Source organism: Stegodyphus dumicola, chromosome X2, assembly GCF_044657685.1.
Source record: "Stegodyphus dumicola isolate Sdum_Otavi_A_Nest chromosome X2, ASM4465768v1".
Taxonomy (NCBI): Eukaryota; Metazoa; Arthropoda; class Arachnida; order Araneae; family Eresidae; genus Stegodyphus; species Stegodyphus dumicola.
The window spans coordinates 45105519-45125452 of record NC_140781.1 but is presented as its reverse complement, the minus strand read 5'-3'; the positions used below and the strand labels follow the sequence as shown (position 1 = coordinate 45125452).

At 32.7% G+C, this 19934-nt stretch overlaps 2 protein-coding genes across 6 annotated transcripts in view; one reads left to right on the top strand and one right to left on the bottom strand.

Moving 5' to 3' along the window:
• Positions 1-6091, top strand: part of Naglu (N-acetyl-alpha-glucosaminidase) — a 181289-nt gene extending 175198 nt beyond the window's left edge. For all 4 annotated transcript variants that reach the window (XM_035365645.2, XM_085809538.1, XM_085809537.1 and 1 more), the window contains 2 exons: positions 1521-1678; positions 5865-6091. In XM_035365645.2, coding sequence (XP_035221536.2) covers positions 1521-1678; positions 5865-5929 — 223 coding nt within the window. In that variant the 3' untranslated portion in view covers positions 5930-6091. The remainder of the gene's footprint in view (positions 1-1520; positions 1679-5864) is intronic.
• Positions 6092-12693: 6602 nt separating this feature from the next.
• The window catches only part of LOC118204135 (activator of 90 kDa heat shock protein ATPase homolog 1-like), a 90350-nt gene continuing 83109 nt past the window's right edge, over positions 12694-19934 (bottom strand). For both annotated transcript variants that reach the window (XM_085809970.1, XM_085809971.1), the window contains exon 9: positions 12694-14747. In XM_085809970.1, the coding sequence (XP_085666096.1) occupies positions 14523-14747 (225 nt within the window). In that variant the 3' untranslated portion in view covers positions 12694-14522. The remainder of the gene's footprint in view (positions 14748-19934) is intronic.

Sequence of the window (19934 nt, the reverse complement as noted above, 5' to 3'; positions counted from 1 at the left end):
GTATGATGCTATAATACTTTAATAATACACCGGCAAAGGTAAACTGTTGTTAAACTATGAAAAGTTAATTGAATGTTCCACCTGCTTCCTTTATTTAACAATGCGCAATTTTTAGTGTCTGTAGCATTGATTCTCAAAGTGCAGGTCGAGTCATAACAAGTAATCAAAAAAAAAAAAAAAAAAAAAATTACTTCACAGCAAACACAGCATTTCAATGTTTTTTCCTTTTCAGTATAACATTTCAAAATTTCATTTTTATGAATTATTAGGTAACTATGACAGATACAACTACTATATGCGTGTACGTACACCGAAGAGCCATTACATTATGACAACCCTGTGGCATACAGGGCCACCTTTAGCCCTCAAAACTGCCAGCATCTGGCGTGGCATAGACTTCACAAGGTGCTGATACGTACTCTGAGGTATCTGGTACTAAGCGCTCACCAACTGGTCCTACGATTCCCGCACGTTGGAGGCGTGCTCTCGCGTACGTTGCGCGGAAGTACGAATTTGGCTTTCCAGTTGGAACCACAAATGCTCTACTCGATTAATGTCAGATGAATTTGGAGACCAAGCCATGACTTGGAAGTCACTGGAATATTCCTCAAACCACTCCCTGATGATTCGATCCTTATGACATGGTACATTATCTTGTTGGTAAACATCATCCCCCACCGCAAATACGGTTGTCATGAATGGGTGAACCTGGTCTGCAACGATGTTCACGTAGTGCACAGACGTCAGAAATTGTTTTGTGAGGATTATGGGTCCTTATATGCTCCATGAAAGCATTGCGCACACCATAAGACCCCGCCACCGGCTTCTCTCCACCCAATGGTGCACCTGGGAGCCAGGATTTCGTTTGGAAATCGCCGTATTAGCACATGCCCGTCTATGTGATGGACCAGAAAACGTGATTCGTCGGACCATTCACCTTTCTTCCATTTTTCTAAAGTCAAATTTCGATTTTTCTTAGCCCATTGCAGACGCAACTGGCGATGACGTGCCATCAGTGAAGGGACATGCATCGGCCTCTGGGTGCGTAGGCCCATACGCAGCGATGTACGTAAACACTGTTTGGGTCGCCACTGTTGTAACTCTTCGGTCACAGCGAACAATGCCTAGCAATATCCGCTCTTCTCTGGAATTAATGCGCCGTTGATGACACACTGCTGTCCTGCGACTTGTCGTTTCACCATTCATACATAACTTTCGATATGTGCTCACAACTGCACAAGAACAGTACACTATACGCGCCATTTAAGCGCAGTGGTTTTGTTCCTGGGCGAGCCCATTGTTATAGGTGGAGGGTGACGTTAATGTAATGGCTCTTCGGTGTATATGCAATACTGCGTGCTTCTTTTGGAGTTCGTATAATAAAGCGCATCTACAAGGTCTATGTAACACTATAACTTTGAGTAATGCCGTTAAACTGCATACAATCCGCCTAAATGAGTTTGATAATTCTGACAAACTACTTTGAAAACCACTTACATACATTGCTTGTTTATATGCAGATATTACCGAAAGCGGTGGCATTACTTCTTGAAATATTTGGAGTGCTGTATATTAAACAGGCGACCTTTCAAACAAAGTGATTTCAACAAAAACGTATTTAATGATGTTGAATTTCCATTCAATATGGGACGTGAAGTTTATCCACACTATCCAACAGGTAAGCTAATTTTTAAACCTATGCCGTAATAGTTCTATATGTTGTCAATATTTCTTGAGTAAGTTGCATGAAGAGGACATCTAACTAGATTACACAGCTGGAAATGTTGGCGATGGAGGCGACTGACATTCAACCTTCTGAATCTCATACTTAAGTAAAATTTTTCCATAGACCTTTGCGATTTTTTATGCTTATATGTTAAAAAATACTCAGTAATAACTAAAAAATTACACTTTTAAGTTAGAATTTCAATGCGCATATTATTATCCAACTACATAATTTTGAATTGCAGGAACTCTAAAATTATTTTATGTAAATGAATCTTGCACAAAATCATTAGTAAGTGGTCTTACTCCCTGAGGACGCTTCATTTTGCTCACACGTTTTTGATAACGTATAGTCGCATCTAGTACTAAGAACCTCATAAGAAAACATGTCTCCGAGGAAGAAAATGTTCTTTAAAGTAAACTCGATGTTTTTAAAGACACAGGTACAGGTATGAAGTAAATAGAAGTTTCCCGAAAATACAGACTGCAGTAAGCCGTGACAGCAACTTTTCTAAAATTAAAGTGGGAAAACGCAATCGACTGTAAATTTTAATGATTTCATTCCCAAGCGAAAAAAAAAAAGAGACAAGTTGTATACATGGATGTCGAAACTACGAAGTGGTTTCGAAAAAAATTTGCATTAAATCTTAAACTAAAGAATATTAATGGGAAAACAAGGTGAGCTCTAGTAAATGTTTACATAATGTAAACCAGCTTGACTCCTCAGGCGACTTTCGAATCGAAGCCAATGTGCGATGAAGCAAATGTGCAGGCTGCTGGCGGAATTCCTTTTATTTGAAATGTTAGTGCATAAAGCATAAAGCTGCTGTTTGAGAATTAGGTTTTTGTCTTATTTATATTCGAAATTTTTATTGTGTAGTGAGCTTTGCATACTTTGTTTACAATTAATCATCTTCGCACTTAAATATTTAATAAATGGTTACTATTATATTAATATTTGTAATGTAATGCTATATTTAACTATGCTTTCGTTTAAGTCAATGTTAATACATTTTCATAAATGAATTTATATATATAATATTAATAATTATTAAGAATATAGAAAACCGCGGAAGTAGCGAGAAGAGAAGCAACCCTTCGCAGTGGTCACCCTCCCAAATACTGACCGCGACCTTGACTGCTCTGTTTTAGGTGAAGGAACCGAGTCTTGCGTCTCAACCGGGGAAGCGACGGAAATGTAAGCAAACTAAACCATAGGTAGAATTACAAGTTGTTATTAATAAGAAATGTTAATTAGAATAATTTAGTGCTTCCAAAGATGTTTTCAAGCTCCCTCAAAGAGCAAAAGAATTTGATAAAATTTTTATTGGGGTTAGTGTTTTTAACTACTTCGGAGTAAGATTAAGATAAGATAAAAGTAAATTTGGAATTGCTAATTAATAAATTAGTTTTAAGATAAAAGTAAATTTGGAATCTCTTCTGCTAGATGTTATTTTGTTCATTAGGAGGGGGTTTTTAGGCTTGTCCATTTCGTGGCTTGCATCATTATTATGTTAAAAATTAAGGAATTTGATGAAGTTCGGTTTTTAAAAATTTTTGGGCAGCCATCGCTTCTTAAAGTGAGGCAGATAATCTGCATTGCTTAAGAAAACTTCATACTGAGATACTTTCAAATGTTCCCGCTGGTGGCCTTTTTACTAATGGCATTGAAACGAAAATCGCCTTGCTTTCGCTTTGTTATAGTTGCAATTATGTTTAATTCAAGACAGTGGGGGTTGCTGTAAGCTTAGGTAATTGGATTCTCGTATAACTTATTTTCCGCTTGTTAGTTGGAGGGGGTCCTCTTTCCAACGTTTCTGAGTACACATGTTTGGCTTCATTGTCTTATTCATTCTTATTTTTGATTCGTCGTGGGAGTGGAATTTTCTCAGTTAAAGTAAAATTCTGGGATCGGTGTGATTTAATTTTATGAATTTCCGGTATATTTACATATATTTACTCGGAGAGACCGAGATTTCCTGGGAAGTTGCACCTTGTTAGATTTCTTTCGGACTCTGATTTTTCGAGTAAAAAGGAAAAGGGGAAAAGAGTAGGGGCTTGACCCCTTGCGGGTCTTGCTCTCGCGAACGACATAGCCCGCTGGTTCATATCGCTGGGCTTTCAGCTGATGAGAATTTTGCTCGAGTTGAGACAAAGTGCTCTACGCAACATACAGCTTCGCTGCTTCTTCGTTACATTTTTCCGAGAAATTTATTTAGACATTCTCGAGGTGATCCTAATACAGGTGTTCGTCCTAGATATCCCTCCTTTTTACTGACCAGTGTTTTTTGGGTCCTTTCAAGGCGTTTTTTTCCTGGTTTATTGAAGCGTTCCTGATTTAGAAGAATCTCGATATCTGTGTTTTCCTTGGGTCTTGATTTTCTTGAAGCGATTGAGTACCTGATTAAGAATGTTCCTGATTTAAAAGAAGCTGCTTGATACAAGTATTTTTCCTGTGGTTTTGACTTGATTGAAGCATGCCTGATAGTAGCAGTGTGTATCATTGACCTGCATCCAGCAAGCAGCACAACTTGGGTTTTGTGAATTTCTTCGAAGGTCAACGAAATAAGCTGGACTACCTGTTGAACTATCTAAAACTCCGTATTAATCAAGTCGATGATGGCATTCCCGATTTCTTCGAAGGATCAACAAAATGAGCAGGACGATTTTATTCGTCGATGATGGCACTCCGAGAAATCAGGAATTTTATGTGTGAACTTCACCCTGTGAGTGATGATTTTTTTATCTTTCCTTTTACTAATATCTCTGAATTGAGTAATGTTAAATTATGTAAATATACCGGAAATTAAGTGGTAATAACTTGTAAAATATGGTAAACTGAGAGGATTCGAGAAGTTTTAGTTAATTACCAATTATTTAAAGTCTGTAGATGAAGGTTTAAAGATTTATTTATCAGCTTAATTTGTGAGCTATTGAATGTCAAAATAGTAAACCTACAAATTAATATGCGTACGTTAATTTTGGAATGAGATAAGTGTTACTTTTCATCTCAAGGTTTATTAATTATTGTAAGCTGTAATTTAGTGTGATATGTGTTATTTTTGCTTAGTATCATTATGGTAGGGAACTGATCAGTTTACCCAGTTAGAATTATTCAAGAAATTTAATAAATGTGTTTGTCTTATAATTTTATTGCATTTATTTATCTTGTGTAATTACTTTTCGGGGGTGGGCTGTCATGTCAGTCCATTTGTTTGAGCCGGGAGGCTTTTTAAGAAACATGGAGCTTTTATTGAATTTGGATTATTGTTTTTCCCTAGTAGGCTTCACAACGCGCCCTATTGTACTAACTCATTACCACTATACTATTGATCTTATGATGAATTTGATTTTTTTAGTTTTTGTCTAGCACCTAGAAAGTTAAAGGTGTAAAGTTCAAAAGGTATAAAACACCTAATTTTTCAGATATTTAACACATTTAAGTTCAAAGTCCAGTATACGGTTATTATTTGTAAGAAGGAGGAAACTTTGAAAGTGAAATGCATCGTCTCCAAAAAACGAAGCTGAGTCTTGCAAGCTGCTGGCAGAATGTACACTATGTTACATGGTTACCTGAGAAGAATACTCTCTAGCTCCCAACGCACTGACTATCCCCATAGAGATTAAAACGAAATGATGTGATATGCAAGGGTAATCCTCAAAGCACCCCTTTGTAATACGGAAGCAAATTAATAATCCGCAAATAAGGGGTCAACAAATGAGTTACTTGCAGTATGCAATCCACTTACTAAGGTTTAAATATACAGAGGAAAATCAAACCATGAAGAATTATTGTTAAGATTTTACAATTCCCTATTTTATCAGACTGAACCTACAAGGTATTTTCTCGATCGATCCATTCGTGATATAATGGTAGCACATTCGGAGCGTATTCGAGCAGTCCAGGTTCAAGCTCCGGGAAGGACACTGCACATTTTCCACGTCTCCTGCTTCAAAATAACCTAATGACTCTACATACCTAATATATAATGATGCAAATGCACATAAAGCAATAATGAATCAAGATTATCATTACCACAACTTTTTATTTATTTTGTCATAATTGACAATATAAATAAAAAATTGCATATTTCTTATACTTTTCATCACAAAATTTGAAAATGATTTTACTATTTTAGGTGACCCTGTTCAGATTTCAGAAAACCTCTACAAGAAATATGGACAAATTGCATACCTCTTCTAGTTTATCCTTTCTACATCTTCAAAACAGCAACTAAATTATATATCAAACCAAATTATATACCAAAGCATTTGTCAGCTTTTCAATGCTAATTTATCCAAAAAGTGCATTTGTTCAAGTTTATTGTTCTGTTATTTGTCTTGCATTAAAATATTTAAAATAAAAGCATGTATACAGTTTTTTCTTTTCTCGCAGAAACTACAATATGATAATGCTGTTTACTGTTTTACCTGAGTAACCCTAATATTTATGAAAAAGAAATTAATTTTTATTGATAAATATAAAAATAAATGGTGAGCAAAATGTTGTAAATGGACAGTCAATTTCATATTATTAAACAATGTTCCATCACCTAACAGAAGATAAATAATTACACATACTTCATAAATACAACATGAGAACATTACGCTTATAAAGCTAGTTAAGCTTACAAACTTGTTACTCTTATTAAGAAGGTTCTGGTTATATACATGTTGCAAAACCTGCACTTATAGTCAAAGAAATCTCACAACTTATTATAACACTTTATGACTGTCTCCATCGTTTTATTCAGAAAATAAACTGATCTTACTAATTCTTCTCATCTGTATACATCCGTAATGGCTGCCTTGAATTATTCATCAAACAGAATTAATGTATTTGATGCATTTCTTTTATTCAAATGGCATCTAGTTTTAAACACGATATTAAGTATTGAAATGAATATAAGCAGATAAATCTCATTTTAGTCACATTAAAATTTTAGGAAGACCATTTTTCTTAAAGATTTGTTTAAAATTTTTCTCCATATTCCTTTAGATTTTATTTCTGACAGTTACAAGATGAATACAAATTGTAATTCAAATGAGACGGTTATTAAAATACACTTCAGATACTTTTTATTTTCAAATGAATTTAGTGACGGTATTAAAAACTCCACTCGGAAAAATAAAATTCATGTGTAATAAACTCTCTCCTACCAGCTTAACACTTTTCATGTTTCACATACGAATAGTTTTTGCTTACAGTTACTAAATTAATACATTATTACAGATATATATGCCCCCAGTATCTAATCTGATATTACATATACCATTTTTTATATAATAGCATTATTTGCACCAATTTCTTAAATATAAAATTCAATTCTATTTAATATGGAGTTAAATGCAAGACTCATAAAATTCTCCCCTTCCCCCTCTTTAGCTTATAAAAAAAGATATTTCTAATTATCGCAACAATTTTTCTGGGTCCTTCCTAAAAATGAATATATCTTGGATAATGAAATATTGATATCCCAGCGTTACAAAAATTTTGAACCAATGCAACGAAAACCAGCAAGTTAAAAAAGAAAAGTTTTCTGTACTTTTTCGATTTTTATATAACATATGCAATGATGTTTTGTCAAGGATAACAAAATTAAAAGAAGTAATTGAGAACAATTAATAATTAGCATTTCGTTATAAACCATCAACGTAAATACAAATTCTCCAAAACTGATGTTTAATGAGAAATGTAAAAACATTCCGCCAAGATTAAAAGACTATCACACCAGTAAGTAACCGTTCTGGATTTAAATTTTCTCAAAAAATGTATTTAATACTGTCCAACAAAATTACTTCTTCCTCTTGTGTAGCAAAAATCGCCGCTACACAGAGCCAAAATAACAAGACACAGAATTGCACAAACTCAGTAACCATGTACACATCGACTTATTTTCACTTAAAAAAGTATCAAAGAATTACATAAACTTGGCATTGTGCACTCCCTTTATCCATCTATACATCAACCTAGTTTCAAGTAAAAAAAGTATCACAAAATTGCACAAACTAGGCATTGCGTACTCCCCTGACTTTGTCCATGTACACATTGAACTATATTCACTTAAAAAGTCAGAGAAGCAGCCAACAAAAAAATATATAATCTCAATAAACTACATTTTAAATTAAACAATGAAATAATATAAAAAAGGAAATTCATCTTTGCACTACACAAAAGAAATATCCACCTACCTTATTTACAAATTAACATGTCTTCAGTAAAACAAAATTCCTTTAACAGCATCCAAAATCTTCCTAAAATTATCTGAACTAGAATCTATATACTGCCGTCGCCACATAAATTCACAAAATAAGAGTCAAATATATACTCTGCAGCGCCGTTATAGTCAGACCATATGCATTTCATTCCTAAAAACAGGCCAGTAAACCTTCATTTACACACCAGTCAAGTAATGCTCCTTTCCCTTTTCTTTTCAAATCGCACAGAAACTTCAAATTAATCTTACCACATTCAGCCATTTTACCATCTAAACCACAATACAAGCAATATACTTCCTAACCTACACACACTGCAAGCCCTTACGAATTTACAGCAATTTTGCAACAGATTACATCATAATAGGGTTTCCATAACATTCAACTACTCAGGCTACCATAAATGAAACAACTTTGCTATAATACAAGGAGTACCCTTCTTTCTACTCTAACCCAGTATATAGTATACAGTATTATGAAATCTCCACACTTTTGTGAATAAATTAATGCTTTTAATTATTAATGTGGGTATAATGTTTTCTATGCAAACTTAGTCTATTCAGTACATTAATTCCAATAATAACTTGCATATTAGAAATCAGTATATACAATATTATGAAATCTCGGTATTTTTGTGAATAAATTAATGCTTTTAATTCTTCCCATAATTAGCTGGATTATTCATAATACAAAATTCTTTTGATAATTCTTACGTGTACCAGAACAAAAAATTAATAATCAGTTTCTCTTTTCAAAATGAATTTTCAGTTTTTCGTAGTTAATCTAGAGCACCTTTGGTTCTCCTCACCCTTGACTTGGCTGAGTTTCACAACACCATGTTCCAAGCATTCACAAAAATTATTTTCAAATTCATCACTTACTAATGAAGTCAGTATGTTTCTTTCAAACAGATCAGCAAAAATTCTTATTCAGAACAGGAAATACCTCAATGCAGGAGTTGAGCTCGCCAGACTTCACATGCATGAAAATATACTAAAGTGATTTATTTGCAATCAAACTTTTTACAGAATCTTGATGCCATACCCTTTCTTATCCAATCTCATTGAATTTGTATGAGATTACTACAATTCCCCATGTATATATGGTTAGCACCTCTTTCTTGTTAATAGTTGGATGAATCTTGTAGTTCAAATTTCGGCAAAGTCACAGTTTATTTTTAATGTCTCTTGCTCAAAAATCTTAATAATCTCTAAATGATGAATTAACATTTAATTCAAAAAATAATGTCATATAATAAACTGCATATTCTCCATATCCATACTTACCTAACAAGCATCTCCATACCATACAAATGCTGAAGAAGCCAGCCAGTGTATTTTATTTTTCAGTATACCCACTTGCTCTCAATGAATGTTAATGCCAAGGATGTCTTAATAAGTTTAAAAGTGGAAATTTTAATCTTGAAGACAAGCCTAAATGTGGACAACCAAGGAAAGTGACCAATATTGAATTGATAATGCTGGTAAAGTCAAATCCATACACCATCAGTTAAGAAATAGAGGGAGGTTTTTCACGGTAAATGTTAAACAGACTGTAGCAATACTGACTGGGTGTGCCAACAGATGGGTATTGTGGTAGGAGAAAACAGTTTTATTTTTTACATATTTTTCTCATTACTTCAATGAGTAGTGCAAGGAAGAATCAAGGTGGCTTTAGTGAAGTTCTCCTGCTACAAAATTAATTCTGACAGAAAAAAAATTATACATCATATTACATAGAAAAACTTCATAAATTTGTCACCTTGTAAGGCCTTTTGACAATCTTATGGTGTAGGTGCCCCCATTTTAAGTTTAGCGTAGTTACAAATAACATCAATAACTTAAAACAAAAAAAAAAAAAAAAAAACCGAGTCTATAAAATCCTTGTAATAAATAGCAACAATGTAAAACAGTATATGTAATTCAGTATATTAAAAGAAAATGAGCAATTTAAAATTCAGAGGAAAGAGTACACCGCTTTTCTTCTTCATTCGAATGACAATACTACAGCTAAACTTTAAGATGCAAAACTTACTAAGACTAGATCCTTGATCAGAGATAAATCAAGAAATTAAACGCTACCAAAAGAAGTTATGTAATATCTTTCTGTCTATTGTTACTCCTAAAACGACTACTTAAGGTATGAAAGTTTTCATCATCTATCATTTGGATTCTTCACAAAGTCAGTTGAAAAACTTATCAGACATAGTACCAATTTGCACTGTGATGAAAACAGTGGTTGAATCCAAATGAGAAGCTAAGTCTCCTAGAAAAACCTGTTAGATACAGTCTTTGTATCATGGTGGAATATGGAGGTTATGGTTTATTTTAAACTCCAAGAAAATAAAAGATTAATGCAGGCACCTACTGCCCTCAGTTAAATCCTCTGAAAGGACCCACCAACCGACTTGTACTGAGTGATATAATATGGTTATTCAGCAAAATTTAACTAAATCACATACTACAAGAGTTTAATTATGCTGTTTATAGCCTCTTTTCATAAACTTCAGACGATCTGTAATGTTGGATCAGAAAATATGAGAAGAGTAAAATTTCAAGGACACAAACATCTATTTGACAAAAATAAGGATTCACATAATAAAAATCACGTATTTGACTATTTTAGGAGAAAACATCATAAATCTCAGTATCTTGGTAATTCCATAACATCTCATTGGCACAAGTCATAACTCATTAATGCAAGATCAATTACTGCAAGACCACTCATCTCAAAAACTGACACTGAACAACATGCAGTTATTCTTGAATGCATCTGCAGTAACAGAGATGCACTAAATTTTTCCCCTGCTTTTTAATAATGTTTATGTTACCTGCAATGTATGAAACACCATTACTCTATAGAATAGGAAAGCATTTTACAGAATGCCTGTTTTTATGCAAAGTATGAAATATGAGAATTATTGCATACTTTACCTAGGCATTGCACATAATATCTAAGCATTCTGTAGAATTACAAATGCTCTTTGGAAAAAGAATGATAAAAGGTCACAGTAAGATTATTATTTAAAAGATGCTCATTCCTCAAAGACACAAATGTTACTTTGAAAAAAAAATAATAATAATGAAATATTGCCATTAACAAACTTTTATTCAATATATGTAAAAAAAATTAGCGACACGATCTTGGTACATTATAATAAATTTATATTTGTTATCTGATTGAGTTTGAAAATAAGTAAGATCTATTCGACAATGAGAATTAAAGTCAGAAAAATCAAAGGTTTCACAATAATGCCCTAATGCCTTTTTTTTTTCGGGGGGCAATGTGGTTGTACAGTTCTACATCATTATGCATAACATTTTTGTAGTCAGTTGAAGTTCTTTCAACATTCTGTCACATCTTTGTCCAATAACCAAATGAATTTCATGAAGTACAAGAAATAACTTAGTGTCCGTGACATATATTGTATAATGCTGATCCCTTCTTTAACAGGGGTTTAATTTTGTTTTTCACAAATCCACATCATAGCAATTGAGTTCCTTCTTAGTAGTCATTTTAGCATTTTTTACATCATTTATTAACTTCGGCTAAGAAGTTTCGGTTCTTCGAAAAGAACAGGAGATGTATTTTATACTTTGTTGGTTTATCATTCAATGCAATGACTAGGCTATGATGTATTTTATACTTTGTTGGTTTATCATTCAATGCAATGGCTAGGCTATGTATGAGATGGTTAAACATTTCATACTGGCCATACATAGTTTAATCATGAAATGATTAAACATTTCATACATTGCCAGCCAGTTTCAGCAATCTCAAAAGATTCCACAGAATGCCAGAGTTCATACTTTGCCAGTAAAACTTACTCAAATAACATTATGCATTTCAAATTTAAATCAAGCTTTAAATTTTTAATACTCTTTGCAACTTTCACACTTTACCAATATTTTTAATGCATAAAGATGTATATATAATCCAAGACATTACATATCTGTATCAACAACAATTTATAACAGAAAAATATGGCTATTTTTTCTTCCAGTGTAAATGAAGAATTAATTTCGAAAGATTGAATGTTCATGAGTGATGGCTCCTTGAGGCAAACATCTTAATTAAAATGCTTCATATGCGAGACATTATCTTTTATGGAATACTTTTAAAGGAAGTTTACACTAAACATGGCAAGACTACAAAAACCTCTTAATGTAAACTATTCCCCTGACTGGACACATAACCCATAAAAACTTACCAAATATTTACATATATTTTGCCTTGGACTCCTTATACACACTTCAAATTATACTTTAATGTTACAATTCTATATAAAAAATATATAAACATGCATTTGTTCTGTGCTCATGATAATAATAAAATAGCACTGTTGCTGCAAGTAATTTAAATTGTATGACTGCAGTTGATTTCATGGCTTAAATGAAAGATTTTTGGAGCTCAAAAGATGAATCATGGATTTGTAGTTTAAATGTCTGTGTAGAATGACTTCCTATGCACACTGCCAAAAAATGTTACAACAAAAAAATTTTGCATTATTTTTCATAACTTGGTATTATTTTAAAAATTGTGCAAAAACGCTGTTCTAGAATCAATTTTGTAACAAATTATGTTATGAAGTGTATTTACTCTCAATTTCATTATTTGTTAATATAATGTAGCAGATAGCATTTATCACGTGATAAATATAGCACTTTTTCAAAGATTGGTATAATTTAAAATTTAGTTGAAGGAAAAAGATTTGTCTAATCAGCATGAGTGTACCAAAAATTAATACATGTGTATAATAAAATTTATTTTAATTTATTTAAATTTTTCATCAAGTGTTATTAAATTCAAAAATGGCAACAAAACAATAACTAAGGAGAAACTGTAAGAAAGTACAAAAATGAGATTAAATGCTGTATCAGATACAATGGTTGAAGTTAACATTGCTTAACATATTTTAATAACAAAACTGAAAGACACAATTCTAAATAATTTCACATATAGATGAGCATCCCTAACTTGAAATTTTAGAACTCTCCAAAATCTGAAACACTCAGCATAATATCAGATGAACACTGAGCCATTACAAGCCACACTTATTGTTAAACACTTATTTGTAAAAATGATTGCAAACCAATAATACCATATTTAATCACATATTTTTCTTTTTTCTACTAATTTTTACTACTCAAAAACCAGAAAGGAAAAAAGCATGTGGTGTACACTAACAGCTTAAATAACAAAATTACAGCTTAAATGGTAAAGACTACTTAATAAACATAGCACATTATAAATATACTCATAAAAACACATTAATATTATTGTATTATATATTTCAAAGGGTTCATCAATTTCATTATTACTTTACTTACATATATGCTTACACACATACTTCTAAATCATATGCTGGAAAAACAAGAGGGAGAAACATACGAGTAAATATAGTATAAAAATTCAAAAGTTATAAAGATGATAGTGAACATCCAGAGATTGTCTACATTGATGGCTCAGGTAATTTTCTTTTTGTTGGTTCAACAGATGTAAATTTTGCTTCATGCATAAAATTATTAAAATAACCTTCAGACTATGCTCATAAAATATAATATACTATGATACAAGGCATCACTCATACATAAGCAAATGTTTCTAAATCATTTATGCTTCTGGTCCCAAGTGTTTTTGATTAGAGATACTCAACTCCTATTTTCATTTATATAATTTTTACAGGAAGTGCCCAGGTTACGAAGTATCTGGCTAATACATTTCACACATATAAATTGACTCCCCATACAGAAAAAATTAAATAATTATCTAATCTTTTATCATGAGTTTGATTCTCCCCCCCCCCAACCTGATAAAAAAGAAATGTACTACTTCCCACAACTCGGACTGCCTATATGGCATTATAGGATTACAACTGCAATACAAAGTTAAATCAATCTAACCTACAGGAATGCATCAGTTTGTAACCCAAGGACTTCCCATATCAATAAGATTAAGTTTCATTCACATAAGAGTTACATTGCCAGAATAATTCCTTATATTTTTAAAAGTGCAGCATTGAACTTAAGAATTACAAACTATTATTTTGTACTTTATGGCAAATTCAATTATACTGTCTATTGTACATTTAGATAAGACCATCTATCTTCCAGAATTAATGAGATATCACATTTATTTTTGTAGAAGAAAAATTTTTATGCGTTAATAATTTTCTAGGGAAAATAAGTTACAAGTCTTTTAGGTATAACTTGTTAGAATGTATAACTTAAATAAACCTATGCAGAAAAAAGCTGGAAATATTCAGTTACCAGTGAATGTGTATGTACATTACTAGTTACAATAAACAACAATTTATCAACATTGTTTCCATGTAATATCACTCTGCATATATCAAAATATAACAGCTTGCATGCACCGATACACAAATTTAAAAAAAAATACTTTCTTGTTTGCTTGCTTACTAAATTATACATTTGCTAAGCAGAGAATAAATTGCACTCTTCATTTCAATAACTTAAACTCTTCTTGATGCTTATACATAAAAGAAGCCAACACTGGAATTTCACTATGAAAACAGATGAAGTTAAAACATTTTGATGAATAATAACTTAGCACATAGATTAAAATACAAATACTCCAAAACCAAAAGTTCTCTTCATGCTATCCCAATAAAACCTCTTCCAGCCATCTCTCGTATTTTCTAATTCAGTCTTTGGTATTCCTATCTGTACAACTGAAACTTCAGTACAATCAACCTTTTGTTCAATATCAATATACACATTCGAGAAATGTCCTTCAGGCCACGTTTTGAACCTCCACTTCTGCTCAATTTTTTTATTGCGAACCTAAAGACAATTTCATAGTATTATTATTAAAGCTAATAAAAATGATTACATAAAGTTTGTAAAAACATTTCTTTAAAATTTCATAAAAATTTGGAAGGGAAACATAAATATACCAGAAAAACATAAATACATCAACAGCTAAACTTTGGTAAAAGTAGGGACTGCTTAATGTGATCACGATTGTCTAATTAAATTTAATATAAAAATAAATAACTAGAAACATATAAATAGGTACTTTTACAGTACTTTAAATAGAAAAAGACGATAATATGTTCATGAACTGTTTAAGAGTTAATTTATAAATTGCTCATTTAGTTTCAAGAGAATTATTTGACTAATGCTGTACTACCCCCAAACTTAATACTAGGAGGGCAATACCTCACTGAAAGAGAACATACCAATGTAATATTTAATTTGGAGGGAAGGCAACCTTAGTAGATGTTTTTGTGGATCCCCCCCCAAGAGCAAGGAAAGAAGCGAAATTCTATAGCAATTGTTTTACTCTTGAAAACAGACCTGAGCCTCACCACCCTCAAAATCAACAGTTATTCAAAATTTATGTTTAAGGTTGTGTTTTTGTTTAATTTTAACTGGTTGATTAAAATTTAAACCAAGCTTTCTGGTGACTTAATCCCTTACTTCGCACATTTATTTTTCTGTCACTTAAAAATTTTTTATAATATACTTTTCCCTTCTTTGTGGTTTTACTTCAGTTAAAAAAAAAATTACTCTAAAATTCTTTGATTACACCAAATGAACTGTTCATCACATTTAATGATACATTTTCCATATTTTCGTATACAAATAGCTGGGACTTCAGTTATTCAATAACAAAGTTTGAATGATAATAGTAACCGTAGTCACATTAAGCGTGACTACCAGTGTTCAGCGACTTTACCTCTCAGCCCCTGGTATATTTCAGTCAGAGAACCTTCTTTAAATTTACCTGTTAAGAATAATAATACATTGTCAAAGAATATTTTATGGAAAAATCAAAACATTTCATTGATTGAAGAAGTAATAAAATTCCATGGAGATGACATGCTCCCAAGAGAAATTACGGATTTGGACACTACATACCAATTTTTTAAATATTTATGGACGGAAGAGATCTTAAGTAACATTTATGAAGACAGCAAATGATATGCTATTCAAAAGAATCGAAGTAATCTTTGACTATATCAGAGAATGAAGTAAATCAATATTTGAGTATTTACATTTATGCATCTCTAGTTCACCTGCCAAACTATAGAGCATACTGGTCAGAAGAGCTTGTAATTGATCGAATTAAAGAAACAACAAAGAAATCTGAAAATAAAAAAAAAATCTAATGAATTTACAAAAATTCAAATCTGAAGTTGCATCATGCTTATGCAAAATGGGGTACGATCGAAATGCTAAAAGAGGAAGACCTAGTAATACTTCAATAAGAACAAATGTCTCAGACTAAAAGATGCAAAGGGACTGCCCAATCCGTTCCATGTAAGGACATTCGTAGAGATGGTTATAAATCATTGGCCAATATGGTCAGAAAAGAATGCGGTGCAAGTTTCCAAACTGCAAGAGCTACACTCAAACTGAGTGCGAAAAGTGTAAAGTAGGGGACTTTTTACAACAAAGTTAATAACTGCTTTAAAGGTTTTCATTGTATGTAAGGCTAAAGCAATTTATAAGAATGAATAATAAAATCCTCATATAAAAATTTTTTTTTAATATTTTTCCCTTTTATTATTACTTAAGAAGTAGCTGATATAATTTTTTCATAGAAATTTAAAAAATTGGGAACTTAAGGGTTAACCTATTGAAACATGGCTAAGATTTTTTGAAAATTGCTGTAGTGCAAAAGATATAGCTGGAAAACTAGCTATCTGCCTAGATTTTTCTTAAAAGACTAAGCCGTACCCATCTTTATTCACATGTCTTGCAACAGAAGACGAATATTTTAAAACAAAAACAAGTGGCATGACAAGTCAAATATTTTAAAAGGAAAACAAGTGGCAAGACAAGATAAAGTTTTACAATGAAAACGAGTTGCAAGATGTTAACAAAACGACATGCAAAAGAAGAATGCATGCAGTATCCAAATGAAATTTTGGCAAAAATTACTTATTGACTAAATTTAGGTTTCAAGATTGAAACATATACTGGCTGAAGTGCTTATTAGCTTGTGTAAAAATCATGTATTTTGAACTGAAAACATTTAAAGTGATTTATTACAAGCAGTCTCTATTTTCAGAATCAAAAGGAAAATAAAAAGTTGGGGGCTATTACAAATGAAAGATGGTATTTCTCATGTGATTTTTAAGCTTAGAAATATATTTACACACACATAAGTATTTATGAGCATCTATAAACAAAAACTAGCTAAATACAAAAGAAATTTTACAACTCTGCACACCATAAAGGACTCAAATTCTCAAAAACTGAGAGACAAGACTAACCAAATTTATCTCTTGCTTTATATATAGTTTCATATAACACACACATACATATTGCAAAATCAAATATAAATGCCTAGTACAAAAATAATATTAAATAAATGAAACTGAAATAATATTTTACAATGAAAGTTTTAAAAAGCATGAATGCATTTTAAATCAAAATGCAGACTTTTAACATTAGCCATGCCTTCTCTGCAAATTTAGATGAAGAATCAAGATGTGATTACATGCTCTCAACAGACTGGTTAGTTTGGAACAGTGTTCCAAATCATCAATACTGCCTTAAAGGTATGAAGATACAGGATCAGAACTTTGCTATGCAGCATAGGATTTAACTCGAAATTCAGATAAACAGTTTATTAAGTTAAACTTTCAAGAAATTCCACTAGACAAGTTTGCTCAAAGAGTATGCAAATCTCATTACATGATCATCCATAAGAAATTCTAAAATGTCCTACACAAGTTCATAAGATTTAGTCTCAGTACATAATCAATGTTTGTCCAGTATGTTAAAATAATCATTATTCCCAATGTATCACATCAGTATCATCTACCCTAAAGTGAGCAGGAATATTTTATGTTCTTCATTTCCATCAGATGCATACACATACAGGGGTTGGACAAAAATATGGAAACACCTTTAAAAAAACATGTTTCTTTTGCTTAATATGGTGTAGGAAACCCGTTGGCATCCAAAACAACTTGCAGTCTTCTCGGAATGGATAAATACAGTTCCTGTATGTTTGCCAAGGGAATATTATACCATTCTTCCTGCAAAACGGTGGCAAGTTCAGATAACGATGTTGGCGGTGGATAACGAGAACGCACTTTCCGTTCCAATGTAGACCTCAAAGGTTCGATAATATTCAGGTCTGTGGTGGCAGGGGAGATGGGACAACTCATCCTCGTGCTCAGAAAACCAGTCCTGGACAATGTGAGCTGTGTGAACAGGGGCTTTGTCGTCTTGGAAGACACTATCACCATCGGGGAACAAAGTTTGTACCATGGGGTGAACTTGATCAACCAAAATGTTCACATAAGTCTTGGTAGTCATGTGCCCTGACACAGTTATCATGGGGCTAGCAGAGATCCACGATATGGCTGCCCAAACCATAACAGAACCCCCGCCATGTTTCACTCTTGGCAACAAGCAGTCTGTATTATAGGCTTGAGATGGCGTTCTCCAAACGTAAACTCGGCCAGAAGTGGGAAACAATGTGAAAGAAGACTCGTCAGACCATATTACTCGCTTCCACTGCTCTATAGTCCAGGCTTTATGACTTAAACACCACCTTTTCCTGTTACGGGCATTAGCATCACTGATGAGTGGCTTCTCAATTGCAACACGGCCAGCAATTCCCTGTTTATGAAGCTCCCTTCTAATTGTTTTGGTACTCACAGGGTTCGGTAACACAACATTCATTTCAGCAGTAACTTTTGCAGCTGTGGTCTTCTTATTTTTCGTCACAATTGCCCTTAGTGATCGTCTGTCACGGTCACTCAGGACACACTTTCGTCCGCGCTGTGATTTAGCAGATGTTGTTTTTCCGCTTTTCAAATATGCGGAATAAATCTTCGATACAGTACCTCTTGAAACACTAAACACCTTGGCTACCTTGCTTACGGAAGCACCTACCATATGTGTTCCAACAATTTGCCCACGTTCGAAGTCTGTTAACTCTGACATAATGCAATGACAACCTCACATGACAGTACTCCAACAACTGAACTGTTTAGCACATTTACAAAGTTGTATAGGTGGCATTAGTAGTCAAAAACGCCAGCGCCACCTACATATTTCATTAAAATCAATCTTTTCAAACATTCATTTCACAAGGTGTTTCCATATTTTTGTCCATCCACTGTATGTCTACATTCCATTTAACTAAATCTGCACTTTGAAAACCCAGTCACAGAAGAAACCACATGCCGACTGATGTAGACTCCAAATCTGATACTCTGTGCAAGAATTCAGGTAGACTCTTTTCTGTTATTAGGTCAGTAAGACCACCACCACTATCTTTCCATAGCATAAAGGGAAGCGTTTTGTATATAGTTTGTAACAAGTTGAATTTGCAGTAATGGCTGCAACTTCAAAACATTAATTGCCCAGCAGGAGAGTTCCTACTGCGACAGGCAGTAATAATTAAAAACTGATTTTTAAACTGTTACTTTTAAATTACGAGGGTTGGAACTTTAATAGTGGCAACATAGCTGAAAAAATGCTACGCAACAAAACCAAAGAATATTGCGTATACCACACGTGAACTACATACCTACTGTAATATTTAATAATTTGTAAATGGTAACATTTAATATTTAGTAACTTGTAATTGGCAACACTTTGGATACAGATTAGAAAATAGAACTATGCTGGTATTGCAGTTCCCTGTGATTATACATTCTAAGATAAATAAATAGTTTCTAAAAGCTAAAAGTGTACCCTCATAATTTTATATGGTGTCAGAAGTGTTTTGCTTTCAAAATGGAAAGTTTAAAACCACCAGAGCCGATGAAATTTGATGGAAATCTAGCTTCGAATTGGCAGAGATGGCTGCAATCATTTGAAATATATGAAGTAGCTAGTGGATTACACAATAAAGAAGAGAGGGTAAGAGTTAATACTTTTCTTCATGAAATAGGAATTCGTGGTCTATAATATATTTCCTATAGAAGAGGGTAAAGAAATTAAATTAAGTGAAATTAAAACAAAATTTACGGAATATTGTATTCCTAAGAAAAATAT